At 34.2% G+C, this 25,585-nt stretch overlaps 1 protein-coding gene across 49 annotated transcripts in view; it reads left to right on the plus strand.

The window, feature by feature from the left end:
- Nucleotides 1-25,585, plus strand: part of RIMS1 (regulating synaptic membrane exocytosis 1) — a 301,642-nt gene that overhangs the window by 179,136 nt on the left and 96,921 nt on the right. For 13 of the 49 annotated variants that reach the window (XR_005256425.1, XM_038132937.1, XM_038132940.1 and 10 more), the window contains 13 exons: nt 5,279-5,335; nt 5,735-5,781; nt 6,806-6,918; nt 7,964-8,094; nt 8,412-8,583; nt 8,713-8,869; nt 10,104-10,175; nt 16,167-16,326; nt 16,828-16,953; nt 20,908-20,970; nt 24,361-24,438; nt 24,779-24,892; nt 25,356-25,445. Coding sequence is in view for 48 of the 49 variants with exons in the window: in XM_038132937.1 (XP_037988865.1) it covers nt 5,279-5,335; nt 5,735-5,781; nt 6,806-6,918; nt 7,964-8,094; nt 8,412-8,583; nt 8,713-8,869; nt 10,104-10,175; nt 16,167-16,326; nt 16,828-16,953; nt 20,908-20,970; nt 24,361-24,438; nt 24,779-24,892; nt 25,356-25,445 (1,380 nt within the window). In the remaining variant the exon portion in view is untranslated. Of the gene's footprint in view, nt 1-5,278; nt 5,336-5,734; nt 5,782-6,805; nt 6,919-7,963; nt 8,095-8,411; nt 8,584-8,712; nt 8,870-10,103; nt 10,176-16,166; nt 16,327-16,827; nt 16,954-20,907; nt 20,975-24,360; nt 24,439-24,778; nt 24,893-25,355; nt 25,446-25,585 lie in introns of those variants that run through there. The other 36 variants (XM_038132954.1, XM_038132957.1, XM_038132959.1 and 33 more) reach the window with 14 other exon arrangements.

Consider the following 25,585-nt stretch of genomic DNA (forward strand, 5'->3'; position numbering starts at 1 on the left):
TTTACAGTCTTGTGCCTTTGCAGTGACATATAAGCATGAATATTGTTTTCTGTGTGGTCAAAGTACTATAAAGGCTTTTGCCAAGGGAAAGGGAAATTGGTGGATTAGGTACACCTGTGCATGACAAATTTTGGTTTTCAGGCTTTTAGCCTAGTAGATCAGAATATCTTACAAAGGTCTTCTTGAGTGGAGGGAAGCATTGCAGGATTCTAGTAAGCCAATACTAGTAGGATTTTAAACAGGCCTTCTTTAAAAAGCTAAGAAAGGAAACACAGAACTCGCAATTGAAAAGACTTTATTTATCCTTAAATGATTGTTGTTGAAATCAAACATGGAAATAAAAGGATTCAATAAAAAATTAGAATAAATGTGTTATGTTTATAATATCTATTTTTTTATAATGAACTCAGGTTTGGAGTTTTGTGACAACAATTCTTCTATTCTCAATTTCCCAAATACACCTTAGAAGGAAAATAATATCTCTTCAAATTGATAAAATTGAGGGGATTGGCCCTGCATTAGTGATAGTAGTTTTAGTGATATCAAGAATGTTTTGAACTAGGTCTTACTAAATTGAATATTAATAATTTATTGTAAATTCACATTTACCTTGCAAAACAGTCACATGATTTACAATAAGAAATGATTATTTTGAGTTTGCTATTTTCATATTAATTATTAATTTTTGCTTGTCTCAAATATGATACTTTTCCAGTTTTAAAAACAAAAACCAATTCATTTTCTTTCTGACTAAAATATCCTCTTATGTTTTGATTATTGATTTTGTCTGTGCCATGTGAGTGTAGCTATATTTTGCAAACAAATTTTGTCTTTTTAATGGCAATCTCTAATAAAAGTACTTTAAAATTGACATTAATAGATAATTCCACTTATCAGTTTGACCTTCTAATGGAAAATGCAAATCTGATGCAATAATAGTGGCTGTTAAATGCTATAATTACCATCCAGCTGAAGACCCAGGGGAAGTAGAAGCTTTATTTTGCATTTTTTGAGATAAATTAGGAGATATTCTTAAAAGAAAATTGCAATATCAGTTGTACAGCTTTGTTATTAAAAATAACATGCCTTAAGGAGTATTTAGGAAGTCTAATTTTAATATTTAAAACAGGAAAAAAAAGAAATATGTTGATACTGGACATGAATTGAATTCCACATCTCAGTCCAAGAAAACGTGGAAACAGATTTGTACAACTGTAGAACTGATGTAAAAGGAAAGTGCTAGATGAGCATTTTAAACAATGGACTTGAGACATCTTTATTTCTGTCAATATTGCAGATGTTGTGTGCTCTTAAACTTCTAAGATAACTTCAGTATTAAACCACATATATTCTTTTAGTTTGCAAATTTGATAAATCTGTTAGTTTAGAAAAAATTAAGTACAAGGTGACTGCATTCCAGTGCCACATTCCTAAAGAAAAACCAAAAAAACCCCACCTTTTTTTGAAGTTTGTTCAAAATCGAAGAATGTTCCTGAATCTGTACAGTGGATTTTACATTAGAGTTGTGCACCCAGAAATAGTACCAATAAAATGTAAAGTTTTTCTTTGGATCACCCATACATATTTTTTCAATATGTAGTAAAAATTAGATCACATTAGATTTTGCTTTTGTTTTGAGATAAAAGGAATCTTGGCATGGAGTTTTTTTGCATAATAGAACAACATTTTTCTTGTAGAATTATGTCTCTATAGATTTTTTTTTCTTTTGCTTGAGGGTCAGGTTGTTTTTTGGAGTCTTTATGAGAACAAATAAATATCCCTAAACAGATCCTTTCTATCCTGCAGTAATGAGTCAAAGTCCAGTTGTTTTATGTCAGATTGGGATTTACCTGTCTGTCATCTGAAAATAACCAAAAATTTCAGAACAGAGAAAATCCTAATAGTAGTTATCAAAAGAAAGAGCATGCTGCGCAGGATTTTCTTTTTTCCCTTTTTATCTTTTTTCTTAGTAATTATGATCTATGTAAATTGTGTTGCATAATGGAAAATGATTTGCTTGATTAACAGATTACTTTAATTTTGTCCCTAGCTCCTCTTTGTCTTGTTTTCCAAACTGTGTGATGGTTTCAGATTCCTGACAGGGCATTTTATTTCATCCTATCCAACGTATCTAGTATGTCAAAGTTTGGTGGGTACTTTTAGGTGCTGACTAAGCAAAATTGAAGTTGCTTGATACAGCATTAAGTGGTAATCCATTACAGCAAAAAATTCCTGTGAGCGTATAAGTTCCCGAAAGGCCTGAAAATGGTATTTCATCTACATAATTTAAGTGTTTTCATCTCTCAGTATTAATAATGCAAATAATGTACCAGCACTTTTAATGGTCTTGATTTAAAAATTCCTAGCATATTAGGTCTAAAAAGCCCAAATATGACATAGTTTGCCTTAAGTGAATAATGGAAGGACTGTAAGTCCACAAATTAGGCTGCCCACAAATTAGACTGCCAGTTACAAAACTGCGGTCTAAACAATTTGTTCAGTCTTGTAAATTTGGATTTCTCTGTCTGCCAGCTAATGTAATTTTAAGTAATGGATAATTGTAGGATGTTTATTAGAGAAAAATATGAAGCACATAACACTATTAGCAGCTAAAGGCATAACAACAATAAACAGTATAACCGCAATAGTACCGTGGAAACTCCATAGAAACTAATTGACACTAATTCTAATGGCTGCAACACAAGGTAGATAAGAAACCTATAAAAAGTAGAATTAATGGGTTGGCTATCTCAGTATGAGGGGAAGAATTACCTATGAATATGCATACAATGTGAGAGGTGGTTAACATAGGACAGCACAGAAAATCCTCTGGCAGTATACTTCTTGGAGAAGAAGCGTGGCATGGTAACTAACTCACCATCTCTTGTGTGCTCTATGGGATAGTGCAGGTAAAACAAATGTTTTTTTCATTTGTCTCTGTTTTCTTTGTCAGATGCTAGCTATCTTTTCTTAGATTTCCACAGATAATGCTGCCAAAACTGTTGTTTCTCTGATATGATTCAGTTCCTCTGTGCAGGGTTGGTTACTGTGGTCTAGGTCCTGGCAAGGAGGTTGAACCTCCATCATAAACCAGGCAGTGCTGAGCTCCAGAGAGCTGCCCAAGTAATTAGTGCAAACTGCAGATTGATCTACAAGTTCTGATGGCAAGGAATGGTTTTGGAAATAGCAGGATAAGCACTGGGGAGAGGTACTCAGAAACTCTTTAGAAGCTCTCTGGGGTGTAGAATATGATACATCTGTTCCTAGAACAACCTAAAAAGTGTGGGTTGCAACCACATATAAATTTGGTTCTTCTTCAGTGAGCAACCTCTTGACTATATACCTCAGAGAAATTATAGCTGTTCTTGTGCAAAGTAGTGATTCTCGCAAACCATATATCTGCACAGAGTAGTCTCAACTTAAGGTGCAGTTTTGTTTAATTTACATAGTCATTGAGGCATGAAAGAATCAGACATAAGATAATAATATGTAATATCATGTAAGACCACAAAAGGTAGAGATAGAAAGACAAAGTTTGAAGTTGGCACCTCTGTACTGGAGGTGTGTCTGACACTACTTTTCTCAAGTTCATATTGCTCCAAAAGGAGAGTAAAATTTTGTTACTGTATTAGATAAGCAATTGTGCAACTTTTCACTTTGTTTTCCTTTGACTAGTCTAGTTTTGAATATTTTAAGTAAAGAGCAAATATTTCTTCTAAAGAACTTTTTTGTAAATCATACATCAGAATATTTTTTGCAGTGCAAAATTAAAAGCAGGCTAGATAAGACTAGTATTCTTACATGGAAAGTTTTAGATTATAGTTTCCTCTTAGAATGTTCATTCTATAATTAAAATGTCAACATTTAATCCTCTTTTAAACTGTGTGGATCTGTTTCTCATGTTGATTTGTTATTAAATAATTCTATATTGGTTGTAATAGTGTGACAGTGCCTTAGCAGAAATATGAATCAGTTATTATGTTATTATTATATGTGTAATTAATATTTGAAGTTTATTTTTACCCTTTTTTCCTACTGTATTGTTGACAATACAAGAAAAAAAAATCCAAACACAATTAGTTTTAGTGTCTTCAGTCACACCAGGACTATAGAACTTGGCACTGTGGCTGGCACTTTCCATGTCAGAACAGTCCTTGCACATGTGAACCTTTGTTTAGACATCCTAAAAGTGATGGTATTGCAAACAGTGCCATACTGCAGATGGGAGTGTTCATATTCTAGCACAAGAAAATATTGCAAACTTAACATTCTATTGAACAGAAAAATCTGTTTGATTATGGTAAGTAAATACTTCAGACTGATGAGAAATGCCCTGAAAAGTCTGACCTGAAAAAGAGAAAATGCTAAGAGGAAGAAGACTGCACAGCAGCCCTGCTGTGCAACAGGTCGTTAATCTGTTCATGTGTTTGTAGAGTAGTACTGTGCCATGTCAAGAATGACTAATTCAGCTATAATTCCATGAATTTGAGGAAACCACATTGTTCTTGACTCATGAAGTCAAGACAAGGAGAAGCACATTCTTATTTAGTGATGTGAGGTTTAAGCTGATTTGAGACATTAACGTAGAGCTGAAATAGTTTATTTTAAAACACAGGCACCACAAGTTTACATTGCAGGACAAGAAAAGTGACTTTAAGGCTCAGTGACTGGGCACTGTTGCATTCTTTTTCTGATACAAGTGTCTGTTTCTTTTTCATAAGTGACTTTTATATACCTAGGAATCTTAATTTATTAAGTTCCAAGTCAGAAAAATTCCTGTGTTTCACCGAGCAGACTGAATACCTTTAAAATTCTCAACTATAGACCTAAAATCTTGTAAATGTTCTTCAGAAATGTTATTGCAGTTCCAGTTTTGGATTAGTCTGTGTGCATGAAAATACATTAAAGTAATTCACTGGAGAGTTTTTCCCCATTTCCCTGCTCTGCTGCTTTGTTAAGATTTGTGCAATGCTAGATGATTGTTGCTCTTGTAATGTATTTTCAGTGATGGCTGAGAATAGAAAGAGCCAGGAACTAGCATCATCCAAATTTTGGTGGAAGAATAAATTTATTGATGAGAAAATGCTGATAGATGAGTGTGGACTTAATCAGTTGATCTTACTATATCTGCATATATGTTGGATATGTATGTGTTGAAAAATGTCCATACCCAGTTGTAATATGGTTTCATTTTCTTTTATCCTTTGGAGAGATATATTATTCACGTCTTTGTTTAACATTGCTAATGATCTTCGTTTTCCTTTTTTATTATTGTAAGACATTTTCATCAGTTTCATTCTCTGAACTCCTTGAGACGTTTATATAAAAATTACTAGTGAGTTAATATTTGTCTTATTTTTTTGATTTTTGTTCTTCCAAAAAATAGTTGAACAACCATAGCTGTAGTTCCTTTTGGCAAAGGAAGTACAGCTATGTACTGTATATTTTTTGTCTTCCTAAAATTTCTCTTTCTTTATTGTTCCAGTTGTAGAAGTATCTTGTAGAAGTATCCACAATGTTAACATTGTGGGGCTCATATTATTATATCTGCTTGTTCCTTAACCTGAACGTAGTTTGTGTTAGTGTGATTTTCATAAAGTATTTCCTCTTTCTTTCCTTGTAACCTGTTAGAACAAAAACAGATCCATGTTTTTAAAACACTGTCCCAACTATGTATTTGTCACAGCCAAAGGTTGTCTCTGCTGTTTCTAATTACTATGTATTCACATTTTAGTGATATTCCACGGATTCCTGAGACTTCCCACCCCCCATTAGAGTCTAGTGAGTACACATCTTGTTCTTTTCTTTAAGCGTGATCTTGTACCCAACAAAATTATTTCAGCTATGAAATTTCTGAAAGATGATCTGTGGAAATTGCATTGTCTCTGAGGTTTTTGCATGACAAAATTCAATGGGTTTTCGCCTTGTGTGTTAAATTTGAAGCAATATGGATTTTGTTAAACATATACAGATTTCAAATGCTAGCAGAACTCTATTTTTTCATTCTATATCTTGTGTTGATAGTACCAAAACAGTAATTTACTTCCCCTAATATAAGAGAGAAAAAAGATATAAGGGACTGCCAAAGGCACAAATGCAGGCGCCTCCTGCACCAAGCGGAATAAGTCCAAAGTTCTTGTTTCACTTTTTATTTTTTAACAAGAAAACCTAGGTTAGGTTAAACTTCAGAAGACTGGTGTTCTTTTTAACTATGCCATTTGAATCTTTTCAGCCAGAGTATTTGAGGGCCATGGCTCCCAGTCCTTTCCCATCTGAGCCTTTCCAGAGATGCAACTAGAAACCTTCCCAGGGACAGGGAAGGTGTGATCACTTGTCACAAGCTCATATCATTAGTGAAGGCTCTGTTTCACTAGGGGAGAACTGATGATGTCCAGCAGATGCTGAAATATCCTCCATGCCAGATTCATGTCTTGCATGTCTTCTTATTAAAATTTCAGAGGCTACTGGGGGTATAATCCATACAACAGATGCGGTGAACTCATCAAAGACTTAGTATCATAGAATCAGAGTACTTTGAGTGGGGAGGGAGATGTGTAATTCAGTCAGAGAACAGTACTTTATTTAAAACACCTGCTATGGTTTGTCAATGATGTATGCGGAACACTCTTTTTATATGTTTTTCAAATAAACCAAAAAATGACAGGTTTAATCTGGGATGTAGGGGTAAATAAACAGTCTTATCACTCTGTTTTCTACATCAATTTTATACAATTCAAAGAAAAAGCAGTTCATAATTTATCCAAATTTTGGATGGTAAGTTCATGTGTTTCTCATGTGGTTTTAGGTTCAAGTTCTTTTGAATCTCAGAAGATGGAAAGGCCTTCTATTTCTGTTATATCTCCAACTAGCCCTGGAGCCCTACGGGATGCACCTCAGGTCCTACCAGGGCAGCTTTCTGTGAGCATATTTTGTTTTTCTTGGGTTCTTAATGGAAATCTGTGAAGTGCTTGTCCTTCAGCCCTGCACATTCCCAAGGCCTGTTGGGAGGCCAAGAGAAATGTTCAGTGTTGGTAAAGATTAACATCTTTCAAAAAATTTTTGACACACTCTGGATGCATTAACAAGCCATGACTGTAATCATAGCAGAAATAAGAAATCGTTGTCTTAATACACCAAAGAGTGCAGGAATTCATGTTGAGAAGAGCCCATAAAAGTGCCATGAAACTTGTAATTTTGTAGCTTCTGCACTGAAAAGAGTGACTTTGCTGTACATGTCCAGTAATCTGCAGATTCAAGCATAGTATCACTGTTTTCTTTATGGGAGCGTTTAAAGGCCTGTATATTTGCTATGCATTACACTATTCAGTAATGCATTTTAATTTAGATACATATTGAAACTTTCTTGTAATACTAATTGAAGTCCTGCTTATCAAATATACTGTCTGTACTTAAACTTTGTTTTCTACATTCTTTTATTTTTTATATTGATCTTATTAATTCAGGAGTATTCAGCAGGCTTAAAAATTTCCTAACATTATGATTCTCTTCATAAATTATGTAGCTCTATATTATTGTTTCCATAAACACTTTTGAAAAGGTCACAAATCTGAGTAGATAGATTTCAGCTTTGCCTTGAGATTAGATGCAGGTAGAACTTTCTCTTTAGTGTAGCTTTAAGGTGCAGAGCTAGACATGCTGGTTTAGGTGCTCTTACAGTTCCAAGATTATGCAGTGAGTACAATAAACAATGGAGGTATAATCAGGCACCATAATTTTATTCAGCTGTGATAAGTATAAGAGTCTTGGTATATACCATCACCTTTTCCATCTAACCTAATTAAATATTAAGGGATCTTAAATGAAATATATCTCATTGTCTCTGGGAAAAAAAAAAAAAACCAAACAACAATTACTTGTACATTGTGGTTATTTTTGATGCAATCTGAAAATTCTGTTTTTTCTCCATTTTCAGTAATGTTTTCTGGTAACTTGATTCCTGTAGGTTAAACTCTGGTACGACAAAGTGGGACATCAGTTAATAGTAAATGTTCTACAGGCAACAGATTTGCCACCAAGAGTAGATGGACGCCCCAGAAATCCCTATGTAAAAATGTATTTTCTTCCAGACAGAAGGTAACAGTATTCCAGTTGATAAAATTATGTTTTAATTTACCATGTATTGAATCAGCTTTTAATGAATGCTTATGAAAAACTCCTTTTTACAATTTTTTTATAGCTAGATTATTTATAACAAAAAATTACACTTGAATCATGCAAGTCAGTATCAATTTAATTTTGTGGTCTTCTGTAAGAATGTGAACCACTGTTCAGAAAATGCTTATTTAGGGATTATCACCTAAGAGAAAATGAAAGCAGTTACATCCTGATGAGTACATGGTACTTTCTGATTTATCTCTATGAATAATTTGCAAAAAATATTTATGTTTCAGTGATAAAAGTAAAAGAAGGACCAAAACAGTAAAGAAAAGTCTAGAGCCAAAATGGAATCAAACTTTTCTCTACTCACACGTACATCGTAGAGATTTTAGAGAACGAATGCTTGAAATCACAGTATGGGATCAGCCAAGAGTACAAGAAGAAGAGAGTGAATTTCTTGGAGAGGTGATGCGCACAATCACATTTCTTCTAAGTTCATTGTTTGGTTTTGAGTATATTTGCATATGTATTTTTTGTGTGTTTTTCTCTGAGTGCCTTGAAAGTAATATTGAAACTTGATGATTTTTCTGCTAGATTCTTATAGAGCTGGAGACAGCACTTTTAGATGATGAACCACATTGGTATAAGCTACAGACACATGATGAATCTTCACTACCTCTGCCTCAGCCATCACCATTCATGCCAAGAAGACATGTTCATGGTGGAGAGAGCACTAGCAAAAAATTACAAAGTAGGTCCAAATTCCATTAAAGTCTCTTAAATTTTAAATTAGAAATGCTGGGTATGGTGTAATGGTACTTAAATTCTAAATAAAATAAAAAAGATAGTATTTCATAGTCTTTAAAAGTAATGAAAGTAATGAAAATGTATGGCAGAAAGACAATTTAAATTGTGACATTATGACATGACAGCCTTACAACTGTGACATATAACTTTCAAGTGTGTGAAACCTGCTGGAATTGATTTGGCTTTCATTAGCAAAAAAATTGTTCAAAGATTTTTTTTCATAATTTCTTTTTAAATAGAAAGATGAATTTTATAATTATTGGATAATTTAAAAAAATTAAAAGCATTTTACTTTTTGAAAAAAAGTCCTTAAAGACTTACAAGGCTTAAAACCATTTTTCACCATGAAGTTAGTATCAACTTCCAATATGCTCATTAAAGTGTACTTCTGCAGAAAAGAGACATTTTGTTAATGTATTTAGGAGGTACAGTTGTTTTCATGAGTCTGATTTCAGGTTTGTATGAGGCACGTTAAAAGGAGATATTTCAACATCATAGTTTCTCTGTTCATTTAAACTAAGATTTACTTATAAATATGAAAGATGTAGGGGATTGATTTAAAATGCATTTCCAAGCTATTTTTCTGATTTTTCTAAAACATGGAAATGCATAGGAATGCATAGGGAATGCATAGGAAATTGGTGCACATTCAGGAATGAACTATAAATATGTGTTACTGCTGTAATTGCTGTGTAGATGCCCAAACGCAGGATATGTATAGAGAGAGCAAATGAAAGGTTAGTTTTTGTGAGATATTTGAGCTTTTCTAAAAGCTGGCATTGCTGTTTCCTCTTCCTTCTCTCTCACCATATGTTGCCTCATCTCCTTTCCTGTTCAGCAAGCTGATTCAGCATATTCACTGAAGTAACACAAAAGTGTTTTTTTTCCTTTACTTGAGTTTTGCCTTTGGAGGCTTACAGAGATAATCTGTCCTAGTAGAGGATTACTGAGGACTTGAGGGGAAGAGAAAGGGAAAGGAGGCTGCAGCAGCTGTAAGATATTAAACTGGCTCAGCTATCTTCTGAAGCATCAGTTAGTCACTGCAGTTGAGCTCTCCTTCTCTCTTGCTTGGACTTAAAATCATCTTTTTCATTTCATTATTATGTTAAATGAACATATTCTTACATATTATAACATGACCAGTTGTTCAGGTATTTGTTTACCTTACTGTTGTGCAGGATCTCGGCCAATCAGTGATAGTGACATCTCAGATTTTGATGTTGATGATGGTATTGGAGTTGTTCCTCCAGGTGCGTGGATGAACAGCATGGTCCTGCTTTCTTTTTCTTCTTCTTTTTTGCTTGTTTAGTTTGTTTTTTTCTTTATAATATTTTGGAATATTGAGAATACTGGTTTTGGAGAGTGCATTGTGGAAAAAAGTTTTTCCTGATTATTCCATTGTACCTGTCCCATACCTGGTAAATTAAAAGATTCTACTGTTCATTCATTTATATTTATTTTGCACATCACTCTTCATATGGGGCCCACTGGTTTGTTCAAATTGGTTAATTTCTTACTGTGTAATGCTCCAAGCATTATTTAATATGCAAATTAAATGTAAAAGACTCCCACGTTTTAAAATAGTTTAAAAAAAAGTAAAAGTTGTTCAGTTTTTATTGAAAGCATTTTTAAAATTATTTTGCTTTTTGCTTGAAACTTAGATTTAATGCAGTCTTCCATGGACTTTATTGATAATGCATGGCTATAGATTAAGATGCATGCAGCATGGCTATATTTTTATGGTTTTCATAAGCTTTCATGAACTATCATTACCCTAAATGTTCATAAATATTTACTTGTAGAGACTGTCATGGTTTGACTTGTAGTTCAGCATTCCTACTTACTGAAAATCTTGAGGATTATCTTGGATACCACATTCTTCTAGTTCTCATTCCCTGGTGTCACAAGTCAGATAAATATGTTTCCCAATTTTCCCAAGCTAACTGAAGAGTCACCATGTCATTGCCAGCATGAAGTCAGTTTTTCTCTGGATCTTCCTGATGAAAACCACTAAATTAAATCGTGGTAGGATCCAGAAAGCTTTCTATCTTCATGATCTCAGTTTAAAATAATCTCACAATTTATTTATCCACACTATTACTGTGCAAATAAATCACATATCTTATTAATGCTGTATCATCTTGATGTTAGCTGAGACCAATTCTCCTTCCTTTGATGCTGATTGGGTTCTTTTCTTATTTTATATACTTTGCACCTCAGTTGCTAAGAGAGAAATTCATTCATGTATACCTAGTTATGATATTTGATATTTTTACATCAGCAGAGAGAGTGACCATTTAAAATTAAATATAAATAAAAGGCTCTAAATATTTTTCCTGGTTTTTTTTTTGGTTTGGTTTTTTTTTTTGGGGGGGGGGGGAGTTTTAGTAGTTGAAAATGTAGATACCAGTATATCTTTGTACACTTACGTTTAAAGTTTCTGTATAGTCTATTAAGAACTGGGGCTTTTTTTCTGCTGCCAGTCCTTTCATGCATCCAGTTGAAATAAATAATTGCCCACCTGTCAGGAAGCATTCCAAATGGTCCAGCTGCATGTTCACTGGGCCAGCATTTGAGTAACTGAGTCTTATTGGCATTTCTTTGGACTTCATGTGCAGGTGTGCCTTTGACAAATGCACAGATCCAAACTTTCTCAGCGATCACTGTAGAAAATAGCAGGATTTAATTTTTAAAACTGGGTTTTCAATGATCTGAGAGTCTCCAGTTTAAAAATTGAAGGACATAGTGAGGAAGCTCTTTCTGAAGTCCATTCAACAGAAACATTCTGCTAGTTCACTTGACCAAGCACAAGTTTGCCCATTTCGAGTTTAATTGGCACATTTGTTTGGCAGTTCTAAGAGGGGTTCATCTGTTCATGATTCCTGTGGGAAGAGGATATGTGTATAAGTGTGTGGGGTTTGTTTGCATATACAACCTGAGTTCTTTAAAGGGAGCTAGACTTTAGGCACAGGGACAAAGTAAATTTGAGTAATCTGCTGCAAATCTATGAAAGCCTAGACAGTGTATGAAAATGTGTTTTGCAAAAACACCTGGAAAACGTTTCCAGTCCCAATGTCTGTCAAGTTATTTGAGAACTTTAGGCACTGATTCACAAATGTGACTGGAGATCAAGTTCATATATATGCATTTTTACCCTCCTGTCCAACGTTCTTAACTTGCCTCATTGCTAAATTGCTAAGCCTTTGGACTGCTCCCTTTGTTGGCACTGAATGAGTACTGCAGTATCTTCTCCATAAAACGAACTCCTTTGTTAAAACTAAGCTCCATGCAAGTTCCTTGTTGTTCTGCAGGGTGTTGCCCTCCTCCTGCCCTTCAGTACTATGGTCCTCACCAGAGTGTAGCCCAGCTCTTGTCTGGTTCTGATTTCTCACACATTCTCTTGCACAGCATGTGTGTGGGAAGGAACAGAAAATATCTATATTTCCCTTTAATGTAATATGGTGATGCACCATTTTGGAGTAGCCTTTATTGGCTTCAACCACATTAGTCTAGTTTTAAGATATTCCTTCTCAAGGGAAGTAAGAACATCAAAATTGAGTTTACAACATTTGACACATAAGAAAATATTTCCCTTTGAAGACCTGTCCAAGCTGTAGGCTGCCAGCTTCTCCAGGAAAATCCTAGGGAATCAGTGTACAAGATTTTAATAATTTAAAGTAAAAAACATCCACAGCCTTTCCCTCATCCAATAAGAGAGTAACCTTGTCATAGGAGATCAGGTTAGTCAGGCAGAATCTTCCTGAAAGTTATCAATTTTCTTTTTTTCCTGAAGTATTGAGAAAAAAAGAAAAGGAAGTTTTTTAGCCCCCTAATATCTCAAGATTTTCACAAAGGTTATTGCTTATTTGCTAAAAAATAAACACATAACTACAAAATGTAAAACCACAAAATTTCACTTCATCTCCATGCAAGCTAAAAACATGAAGGAAAATAGTTTTGCTAATTTAACTAACCTTGAAAATCCATAAAACTATAGTTTCAAATGTTTTACCAATTGCTAAGACAAATGCAGTGTTAGAATTTAGTAATAACAAAGAAAACTATTTTTCTAGAAGTTTTAGTAGCAGCAAAGAATAACTTCTTGTCAGTGGAAGTAAAGATTGTTGCATCAAAAATAGTAGTACTTTAATAAATTCCAAAATATTTTTTTAAAAGTATTTTTCCTTTCTCATATCACTAATTAAAGGATCTTATCTTTCATTTAATTATACCATCCTTATTTATTACTAGTATCTTGCAGTGATATACATCTCCTTTTTTTAAACAGCCCTTAGATATGTTCATAAAAGTTTATATCAGCAGCTGAAAGTAACTTTATTTGAAGCTCAGGTTTAACAAAAATTATTTTGACAGGGTTTTTGTGCTATGCTGACATCTGTTTACACAAAGAAAATATTCTTTTAAGTCTCTCAACCTCTGCATATATGCGAGATGCTCAAGTCTCTTAAGTAAATTTGTGAACCTGAGCTGTTCTCACACCAGTCACTCTGTGTCTGTATTGTACTGGGCAGCCCAGTACTCCGTAAGGGTCAGTGAAAGTTTTCATAAAATCTGAACACATTTTGAGACCAGTCTGTTTAACCAAAGCTTCAGTAACTTCCTTAATTAAAAGCAAAACAAAAAAACCCATCATATACAGTTGCCAGTATCCCCAGTGGTGTTTTTAACAAGCTGCATTGCTTATTCTGTGAGTAACTCTTCAGAGCAGTTTATTTTTCTGTCACATGTAACCTGTATAAATGTATTTGCCTTCCTCCTGTAGCAGCAGGGTGACATCAATACACTACCTTTTCCTTGTCTGTACTGATTTTAAGAAAAAAAAATAATTCTGGGATCAAACATTTGCTAGATCCATTTTCATCATCCATCCTGCGTGCATTTCTTGTCACACCTGACAGTTTCCCGTGAGCAACTGAGAAACTTCTGCATAAATTACCATCAACTTGGTTGCTGCTATCATGCTGGTCCATGCAAAATTTTTCTCTGTTCACCCTGAAGAGCACAGAGCCTTTGTATTGGAGGATATGAGGAAATGTTACTGTTGCTGTCACTGTCATGGTCACTGAAGGTATGAGTGTGATGTGACCAGTTTGACAATTCTTGAATTAATTCTTGGGATAAGTATGAATTACTGTCTCTGTTCTGTAAGCTTTATGTGCACACACTGCATAAATTTTAGGTATTCTTCCTGAGATAGCTTGGCTGTGCAAAGTATATAACATAAAATCATTTTATACTAGATTTCTGAATTTACAGAATAATCCTATGTGCAATTTTTTTCGTGAGACTAGAAATGCTCTAGAAATATATTTTAAATTTAAATTTTTATTTTGTTTTTTAAACCTAAGTTGTGTGTGTTTTGGTAGAATTGCCTAAAGATTGAAAAGACTTTTAGGATTTCTTTGGTTTTTTAATATATGTAAACTGCTCTTCCTACTGATAGAGATGACAGGATTTTTTCTAACACAAGTTTATTTGGAAAATGAATTATCTTTTTGCTAATGCAGCTTAGATTTAGCTGTCCTGGAAAAGGGAACACATCCACCTTTTGTCATATATTTTCTTCCTCTCACAAAAGACCTAGACAATTTCTGCAGCAATCCTGGTTCGTGAATCTCCATTGAAGTCCTGGGGGAATCCCCCTTTTGCTTCAAAATTTGCACCCAATCTTTGTTCTGACATCAGGGAGATCCTCATGTTTCTTTATAATTTTATTACAGAACTCTGAAACACTTTTTTGGCAGGTAAGGTACTCCAGCATCACAACATACCAAAACCTGCAGAAGACTGGAGTCCTACTTTGTTAAAAGGTTGACAAACCCCAGTAGATAGTTTAATGCATGTTGTCAACTTCTAGAGGCCATTAGGATGCATTGGTAAACTCTTACACATTTGGGGAAAAAAGTGTGAATGCTGCTTTGATGTTTGTGGTCAGGGTTCCAACCTGCAGCTAAAGAGGGTATTAAATGTCATTGAATACATGATCAAGTCTTATGCAGACTCTGTATACAAGGCACACTTTTAAAACAGGGACTGTTTGTAATTTTGTAGAAGACCAGAGAAGAACTAGAGAACTATACAAATTATATAAAATATAAAAAAACCCCCCCAAAGTTTAAACCCTGTAGTGAAAGCCATAAAAAGTGCAAATTATTTAATTTATTGAATTCCTCCAATTGATAATTGAGGGACAAAATCAAATCTTTTCCTGCATGAAGATTCCTGATAGAAGTTGGTTTTTTAGCTGTACAAAATCACACATTACGGTAACTTTAATTCTAGACAAATTCAGGGAAGAAGAAAAACTATTATTTTGATAACTAAGCAAGAATTTGTAAGGTGATTAAAGGATGATTTAAGGGATGACTTTCTATATCATTAAGGGATTTTCTGTCAAGGGATTCTTGTAATCTCATTCAAATGTCTAGAAATGAGCAAGTGAAGTCTGAGCAGATCTCCTTAGGTATTTTTGGAAAATTAACAGGTACCTTTTGAAAGCTGCTATCTTACTGAGCTTCATTGTCTGTTCTAGGACGGGAGTCAAAATATATAACAAGGCAAACAGTGTGCTACGTAAAAACAGTCACAACAACGTTGAAATATTGAAAATGTGCTAACATTCTACTGGTTTTTTTAATCCCGTTTAAAAATACCGTGAGAAATTTTTCACCTTAATCACAATATTTTGAAAAAAATATTCTGCACAGTATGCAACACCCAATATTCAGTACAATGTTCTCTAAATCCTGGTAGTTTTTTTAAGTAGGTGACTTTGGCCAAGTTCAGTGGGAGAATATCTTTAACTGAAACAAGAGGCAGAAAGATGCTTTATATATGAGCAGCCCGGTGTGAGTCTGTGCTGTTGTATGCAAGCGTGGTTTCTCCATTTTTTAGATCAGGTAAATCCACACTGTTTATATGCCATTCAAATATTTTTTTATATACACAAAATACCCAGAATATTCTTCCCCAAGTAAGAAAACTTCTCCACATCTTCCAGACCATCAACAAGTCTCATTTTTTCAGTCTCTGTATATGTAGACATTTAAAGGTAATGCTAGTGGTTTATTCTGCATGATACCTGGGGATGTACAACAGCTGAGTGATGACCTGAAAGTTGCCTAAGAGTTTGGATAGGTGCTCCTGGAAGACTAGTCATCTGAATTCTTTCTAAAGCCAGACCTTTAGTCTCTAATTGCCTTTTGTTACCCTCTTGCCAGTAGGTTATAGGTCTAGTACTAGAGAAGGTAAATCCACAACGCTAACTGTGCCAGAGCAGCAAAGAGCAACAACTCATCATCGTTCACGTTCTGTGTCTCCTCACCGTGGTGACGATCAGGGCAGGCCCCGTTCACGTTTACCAAATGTGCCATTACAGAGGTAGGCACCTCAAGTGAAACTCAGTGTGCTTTCACATTTGTATAATTGTTTGTGTCATTATTAACTTTTCTCTTGTTCGGGAATTTTTCACTATTTTAAAGCTTGGTTTTTCTATCTAAATTTATCAGTGCAGTATTTAAACTTGATATATGCTTTTGTTATTCACTCAAGAGGACCACTCTTGAGTGAGTGGGATGAATCATAACTTTGTAAAACTTACCTCTTTTTACTCGTATTTTCTCTGTGATTCATCATCTGTGTACCATAACTAATACATGGTTTGGGAAATTTTTTCAGTCAGTGGCAGAATCTTGTATGAAGCCACTTAAGAATATTTGTAGGATAATAATGGCATGTATAAATTGCATGATTTTTAATGGCGTTCTTTCTGAAATCATGTATTAATAATTTATGACTAAAGAATTCCTTCAACCAACTTGTACTGTGATCCATTGTTATTCATGAGAAAACAAGATTATCATACATACTTCTGCTTTTCAGGAGTTTAGATGAAATTCATCAGATGAGAAGATCACGTTCTCCAACTAGACACCATGATGCCTCCAGAACTCCAGTTGATTACAGATCCAGAGAGATGGATAGTCAGTATTTGTCTGATCAAGAAAGGTACATTGTGAGCCTGAACATGGAAAAAAGTTAAGAAACATTGTCAGTTTGCCTAGTTTTCAAGTTTTCATTAGAAATGTGACTGATAGCAATGGGGAAGGGAGAGACTTCATCATAACTGATAGTGCCACTGTTAAATTATCTATACCTTTCTTTTTGTTAAATTATATACCGGGTTGACAGTAATTGCAGATGTCTAGACAAATTATTCTTGTGTTTTTCCTAGATATTCTACTGCTTTTCCCAAATGAAGCCCAGAGATTTTTGCTAGAAAGCCATGCCTCTTCATGTTTGCTCTGGCTCTTCTTGTAATACCAGAATTTACCAGTTGTGCTAGCCAGCAAAATACCAGACATGAATTCCTCCTAGCTGGGAGTTGGAGGCATGCTAGTTTGCATTCATATACTTATAAATTTTGGACACCTATGGGTGCAGTCTCCCTGCATCGCATTCTGGTGAACTTTGTACACAACCCAGGCATAGCAAGGATAGTTGCAGTACTAGTTGTAGTGTGCAAAACTTTCCAGTCTTAGATGTGTGACACATACACATCTCTCCCTGGAATATACAGAGTGGCTACACTCAAAGAACGCTTGGCCTCCCCTTGTAGGGACTTTTTTCAGGTGTCTATATTCTGATAAAATGGAAGAAATTAGAATTTCTTTTTAGTTTATACATGAAAAAAAAAGCTTAGAAAGGTATTTCAGCTCAGCAGTTGTGAAAAATAATAACAGTCACATAGATTATCAATCCTTATGGGATGGTGTTTCCTTAAAAAAAAATTCATATAGCTAGACTATAATAGCAGATTTACCATTCAGATAGGACCAATTGTCATAGTAATGTCTTTGATTTTTTTTTTCTTGGCAGTAAGTAACTACTTTTAGAGCTAAGTATAACAAAATCTTTCCCTATAATCCAGTAAATTCCGTACGGAACATATTTCGTAGTGACGTGAAAACATGTAAACATTAAACCATAAAAATATCTGGAAATCTTTGGCCAGATTTGAAGCAACAGAAAGACTGAATAACAGATGGCTCTTCCAGTTCAGCTAGTTCAGTTTTGTATATGATCTTGCCTGTTTTACCTTTGTAGTATGGTAACACAGGTGTGGGAATTACTGAATTATCTGGTACATTTAAAAATTCAAATAGGCAAGAAGTGTGTACAAAATTGACTAAGTTGGATTTTTGCACTGAATTTTTTTCAGAGGTGAATTAAAATTGTTTTCAAATATAGTAGTCAGATTCGTAGTTAGGCTAATTCAAGTAACTTCCACTTGTTGCAATTTTTTTCTGTTATTATTTATTTTGGGCAGTGATATATTCAAAAGATTCCTGAAGATATTTATTGAATTGATGTCTTATTAATCAGATTTGAAGAGAAAAAGGCTTTAAAAAGTAGCTTTTGTCAGTATAAATATAGACAGTTAGCTGTCTAGAAATTTCTCTTTTAATAAAGCCTCAAACCTGGACATAACTGGTGATAGATGCATGGATTCTGGTTGGAGAGGAGCTGGGTTTACACTGAGCCTTTCTTGGGGATGAGCAATGGGCTGCTGGATTTGTTTAGAGTCTTCAGTTCTTTTCAGGGTTCACAAAACTTTTTTCGGAAGTTTAAAGGTCAGATATGAAGGATGTACATGGCTTATTTACAGGATTTAGAGATGGGTCCATGTGTCTAGTGTCCTTGAAGAGTAATCTTGTCTGCAGTGGTCTCCTTTTCCCTGTTTTCCTTTTCATCTTTTCCTCTAGATTTCATCAGTTGTGAAGTCTGTTTAATTCTGGCAGGTTTTGCCAGATCTTTCTTTGGAAAGATCCAAACCAGGTTTTGTTAACAAAGATCCTCTGTCACATCCAAGAAGTAAAAGAAAAAACCAACTTCATTAAATATTATGGATTAGTATCAAGAGTAGTGTAGATATTATGTGTTGTGCATTTACTGAACCCTTCACCTAAACAAGTACGTTCACATAGATATCTAATGTAAACATGGCTTGAAAGCTGAGGAATTACCCAATAATTTCATGCCAGAAATTACAGCTGCTGATTAGTTTCAGTAATTTTCTCAAGGATCTGTTAATGGTTCAAAATCAATATTAAATCATAATATATGTCTTTGTAAAAATAGTTACTACCACTCTCTTACAGAAGCATCCGTTGCAATAAGTTTCCAGTGGAACTTATTTGTCCACTTCAACAGTGTTATATATATTTATGTACATACATACACACATATATGAATATATATAAACTGTTAGGAAAAGCTTTTTATTAGGAAATCATTGTCCGATTTTCAAGAGCATGGCCCTTTTTTTTTTTTTTTGTGTTTCTTTTTATACCTAAGTAAAATCTCTTAATTACGAGTATAGAAAACATTTGTTTGAGATTAGTAATCTCTACCTTAAATGTCACCCAAAACAGACTTAATTTATCAGAGAACTGCATATTCTCACAACATTGGTAATCTTCTTGATGGATTATTTTCTTTTTTTTTTTTAACTAGAAGATTTAATGGTGGATTTGTTATTTTACATCACTTTTCAGGATGACTTTTTTATTAGTGTTTGCTTTGAGGCCAATTACAATAGATACTCTTTGGCTTAGAAAAGGTTAATATTAACAAAGTACCCTATGATTTAATGTGGATTTTGCATCTACTTTGCAACTCTAAAGAAAATAGTAACTTTTTTCCTAAAATCCAAAGTTTGTATTTTGGAAAGATGCAATCCTGTCAGTCCTCTGAGTTTATGAATAGAAATTTGGCTTAGAAAGAAAATTTTAAAATTCAATTCAACTCCAGTACATATTGTTGCATCAAGCTAGTGTCTCCAGATGTAATTAAATCTTACATGACTCACAAGCCATTATTTCAAGCTGCCCTGTTTAGAATTTTAGGTAAATAATGCCTGTAGTGTATCAATGAAATGGATCATTTTAGAACGACATGAAGTGTGAAACACATTGAACAACTGCTGCTTTATCTGTTTTGTAATATTTTCTCTCTTTTTTTTTCCTTTTTTTTGCCATAGTACTTCATGGGATTCCCTGCTTCTTTTAAAATTAGCATGTTTCCATGAAGCTTACCTTTAATTTCATATTTACAATGATAGGAGTTTTGGAGCTTGCTCTTTCTGGTTGTGTTGAAGTGCATAAAACTACAGGCTTAATTCAAGGGATATTTCATATCATAGTCATGTTTACCATAGGCATAAATATGCATTAATTTTACCATCTTGCTGGCTATAGTCTGTATTTGCTTACAGTATAATTAAAATAGAATAGATGGCTGATTTTCCTCAATTTGAGAGAATAAGAAACAAAAAGTCTGATGGCTGATTAGCTTTTTTGTTTGTTTCTTTAGGATTGTCATTACAAAAACCTTTTAAGAGCTATGAGTCAGAATTTATGTTTGGCCAAACACAGTATTTTAAATGAACCTATATTTTTTGATTTTCTCTAAAGGGTGACTGGTTATTCTTCCCATAAACCAACCTGCACTAAATCATTATCAAACTTTCACTGCTTTTACATGTATGGTTTTGCAGCTTTGGTAGCCACAAAACCCAACACAAAATAAACAACAGGCATTTTTTTTTTCTTAAAGCAGTTCTCCATTAATTAGTTCATAAGACAAGAGGTTATTAGAAAACTGTAGCCATTTTTTGTTATTTGTTTCATCATGAAAAGCTCTTAAAAAATAATTCTGAATTTAAAAGAAAAATATCACAGAAGGAGGTGCCCCACTAAAATGAACTTGTTGAAAATTTAATTATTACATGCATTTTTTGACTCGTATATTTTGAGACATGCAGTCTTATCAGATTATCTATCTGGGTGAATGCTTCTCATTTCTTTTGATGTTTTCATTTGCTTATCATTGGCATAACCCATGTCATCTAATGCTTCATAACTATATCTGTTTCACTCACCACCCATCCTGTCTGTGCAGTGAGCTTCTTATGCTGCCCAGAGCAAAGCGAGGAAGAAGTGCAGAGTGCCTACACACCATCAGGTAAATACAGGAGTGTGGGAGTCACAAACACGTCTGGTTAGTTCTGCGTACTTCGTGTGCCCAGCGTTTTTTCCGTGGTGGTATTTAGTCCCAGTACATGAAGAACTTCCAAGTACATTGTGGTCCAGATGTCAGTCGTTCTTTTTTGCTTGTTTTAATTTAGATTCAGATGTGTGTATCTGTTTATGAACCTCAGCAGTAAGGACTAAAGGAGTTGAAGAAACTTTGGTTTTGCAGTTGTATTTTGTGGTAGATTTTCTGTCTAGTCACAAAAATCCCGATCTCCCAATGCATGAGCATTGTAATAATTTAAAACATTGGTTTTTCACTTGGTTTTGTTTACTTTTATTTGCATTTTTATGTTTATATAACAGCCATGCACAATTAAATAATCTTTGCTTGTTGTGACACCTGATCTCATGCTGATTTAGTCACTTGCAGAGGAATAAATACTGATGTACAAGGCCTTACTGGAAGTCCCAGATTTGAGGAGATTTGTATTACTTGGTTTTGCCTCTAAAAATTGTTCTATAAATTGGATCCACGTGTAAACTTTGTAGTTTGGGCCCATCTTCAGTCTTCATTAATCTCTTGTTCCAAAGCTAGGAGCTCCCTGTCTTACCGCTTTTCAGAGTTGTGAAACTAAACAGGACTGAAATATCTTTATCTAAAAAATCAAAGTCTGCTCCCCCACCTTTTTTTTCACCATCTCTGTTAACCATGTTAAAAATCCACGATATGTAGAACATCTTTCATTTACAATGAGTAAAAATGTAGGTTGAAGTAGTTAACCAACTAATTCAACCAGGTAGTTACCCTTTGTCCCTTCAGGATCTGGGTGTTGATGAGAGTTTTGTGTCAGTGCAAAATGTTTAAAATCATCAAATGTTAAACCACGTTGTCCAGTGCTATTATTAATTTATTTAATTTATGATTTTCTTTTACAAAGTGCTGTTTTTTTTTTTTTTTAAATGTCTTGGCTTGCTTTAATTTTCATCGTCAAATTTGAAGCAGTATTGAAGATGCTGTGATAGGGTTTTGTTATAAAGCAGAGTAGTATAAAACTAAAATAATAAATATGTAAGCTTTCAAAAAAATCTGCATCAGTAAAGCTGTTAAATTAGGTTTTTGTTATACATGGAAATATTTTCATTCTTGTACTTCAGCTAAAAAGACTTTTTCCTCAAGATTTTAATTTTAGAGTTTAATAATTTATTTAGCTTCTTGTTATTTTATGTCTGTTTACTGTCAGATAATAGCAATTTTTCCTGCCTCCTTCCCATGGCCTTTTTGGTCCATCTTCTGTAGCGTCATCCTCTTCCTGCCCCCAGCCCTGTGCTTTCTCCTTTCCCTCTTAAAGATTATAATTTTTATTGCAATTTTTCAATGACATTGCTTGAAGTCTCAATTAAAGAAGTAAATACAGCATTATAAACTTCTGGTGCACTTTGCCCAGCCATTAGCTTTCCAATAGTTTTACAAATCTAAGAAACCAGTCTGGTCACAGCAAAAAGTTGTGGGCAACTTTTTGCAAGTCGTGTCCTTTTTGCAAGGACAGCAATAAAGTTAGGTAATAGCTACACTGAATTCAGAGCCTACAGCACTTCCTTGCCTTTTTCTTTATTCCATTTATTGTTACAGTATTTTTGTGATCAAAAAGCCCAAAAAAATCACCCTTTAAATGTAATAGTAGTGGTATACTATAAATGAGGTTAGTACTTATAATAATGTATTGAAGATGAATATAAAAGCCATAGATGACAACAGATGGATTCTTTTAAATTTAACTCTGAGGCTTATACACCCCAATTCCAAATAATACCCCGACTGGCAATATACATTCTCGAAAGAATAATTTTGAAAACAGTTTCAGCAAAAATTTGTTCTATGCCATCTTCTGTCCTTTCTTATTTCTAGTGACCCAACATTTATTCATGTTAGAAATTTTATAAGGCTTTATCCTTGTTTTCTAGGCAGCTTGCTGAACAATGGTTTAATTAGTCTTTGAGACAGCTTCAGCTTAAAATGGGAAAGAAATGTTAATGGCTTCATGTTAAATGAAAGAAATTAGGTAGTCCAAGCTACAGGGTTAAGATATATGGTGAGTTTGATGCACCAGTTTGGAATACTAGTCCTAGCTATCCATCCTGTTGCTCTGTCTGCAATTATTAACTAATAGAAATGGTGGAAAGGTGTGTACCTATGCTATAGATCATGGGTTGCCACATTCCATGTCTGATCACCCCTACTTTGATTGGCAATATCTGCTCATGTTCCAGGATTGGCCTGATGACAGCCATTCCTTTATTCCTCCTGTGCAATGTTACAGTGACCTCTGACAGAGAATTCACCAGAGGTGACCACTAAACCCATACAAGAAGGGTCAAAGCTCTTCTGTTAAATCCTTTAGGGCTTTACAAACAGTTATGTTTCCAGGCAGAGAGTTGATTCATCTGTCTGTGACACAGCCAGGTTTCTAATGTTGATCCTGCTGTGCTTTGGTCCAAGGCTTAACAGGAATCAAATCTCCTATCAGGAAAGACTGCTGCAAAATCGTCAAGCCTGCTGGTTCTTGTCCTAGTAGCTCCATAGTTGTGCCCTAGTAGGGTATGTGGAAAATTGTTAGAATGTTGTTACTGAGTCTTAGCCATTAAATGGCCATAATTCCCATTCAGCAGCCATTGTCTGCCTTTAAATTTCTCTCGTTCAATGAGGAGAGCTGGCTAAAAAAAAAAAAAAGCTTTTCCTTCTCAAAAGTCTATGATGATATTAGACAGTTGTCATGTGACACCTTAGTGCTGCTGTGCTGCTGATGTAGTACTTCTCCTAAGTTTTTAAATTAGCATTTAATTAGTGACATTTAATTGCTAGTAAATTTTGAAGCTGATACAGCACGTTCTAAAGACTTCCACATTCAAAAACACCAGCTGCTAATACATCTGTAATTAAATTTTTGATACTATATATCCCCTTTCATGCTTAGCTTCTGAAGAGGTAAAAATCTCTGCAGGTCTAAGTAAGGCATCAGTAAGAGAAATAAAGAGTGATCTAATATCAACTTAGAACAGTCTGCACATTTTAAATTAAAGTATCTATAAATGGAATATATATTACTTCCATTTCAAGAAAACATCTGAGCTGCACTAGCATTGGCATAACTTCTTGCACTTTATTAAGAAGAGGGTTAATACAAAATTTTTCCCCCAGATGGCTGTCACAGTATTTGAGAAAAACATAGATGAGATATCTACTCCTACAGCTATACAATATAGTAGAATATTATGCATTTATTTTATGGTCTGGTCAGTCTTGGCTTGCCTTTACCTGTCTTTTTATTTCTGGCATTTTTTTGTGTTGTCCTTTGTTCTTTTCTAACCCACCACATTCCAGAAGTTCTGTTAGGCACTATAAAACATTACCACCCAAGATGCCTTTACTAGAAAATGGTACTCATTGGAACCTATACAGGTAAGAAGTATTTAGAGTCCCCTTTAAGTAGTTAGCTTCTTTTTAAAAAAATAAATATACTTCCCTTGTTAAAGAAAAAAAGAACAAAATGTTTCATACATTTTTATGACTGAGAGATAAGGGATAAAATCCTAAAATAACTTCATCTACATTTTTAAATTGACACCTATGTTACAAAAAAAACCCTAAACCAAACTACTTTGTATTAGTTGTAGTTATCTTCACTGTTAAAATTATATGTTGCATGTTTTTCTCTATTATGTTCTTTTGTTTATGTATGAGATTTCTGTTACATGTTAAATTTATTTTCATTTTGTTTAAAAAAATTTAATTTACAAAGCTCAACTCTTCCTGCATGTGCTAAGACCAAACCCGTGATTAGACAGGATATTTCACTCCTTCATGATTGCCTTAATTTACGAATATCGAAATTTGGAGATGATCTACTGGTTAGGTAAGACACTGAGGATTAATCCCCCCACTTGTTTGGTATCTAACATGGATTTTGCAGAATAAATGAGCTTCACTGTAAAGGGATTTCACATGACATATAGTGGATCACATTATTTTATGTTGGCTTAAAATTTACTGCTGTTAATAAGGATATAACTTTATTGTTTGGTATTTCTCATTCCACTTTTCTTACAAGTGGATGCTGTTCTGTCTCATTCAGTTTTAAACATTTCAATGATATTTGCAAAAAGTTTCTCACAGCCTTTTGTTTGCTTTTATTTTCTAAACAAATCTTGACACTATCATCCAGTCAACCCTTTCATGTTTTCCTTAATTAAATCATTGTGATTCTACATTTTCTGTAAAGAAAGCATTATTTTATGAGTTAATATCTAACATTGTATTCCTTTCTTTGTTTTCTTTTTCTTTCTCTTCTACCATTGGATGCAATGCACTGGCACTAGTGAACTGCAGCCCTCCCTTGACAGGGCTAGGAGTGCTAGTACCAACTGCTTGAGACCAGATACTAGTTTGCATTCACCAGAACGAGAAAGGTATAAAATAAAAACTTATGAATTTCTTGTCATCTGTGCTGGTGATCTTTATAAGTTTTGTTTTTCTTCATATCAGTATTCCACATTCTTGTACATTCTTGTCTGCTTTGGTATTTGTAGACATTTTTGCTCCTGTATTC

Source organism: Motacilla alba, chromosome 3 (genome assembly GCF_015832195.1).
Source record: "Motacilla alba alba isolate MOTALB_02 chromosome 3, Motacilla_alba_V1.0_pri, whole genome shotgun sequence".
In the NCBI taxonomy this organism is placed as follows: Eukaryota; Metazoa; Chordata; class Aves; order Passeriformes; family Motacillidae; genus Motacilla; species Motacilla alba.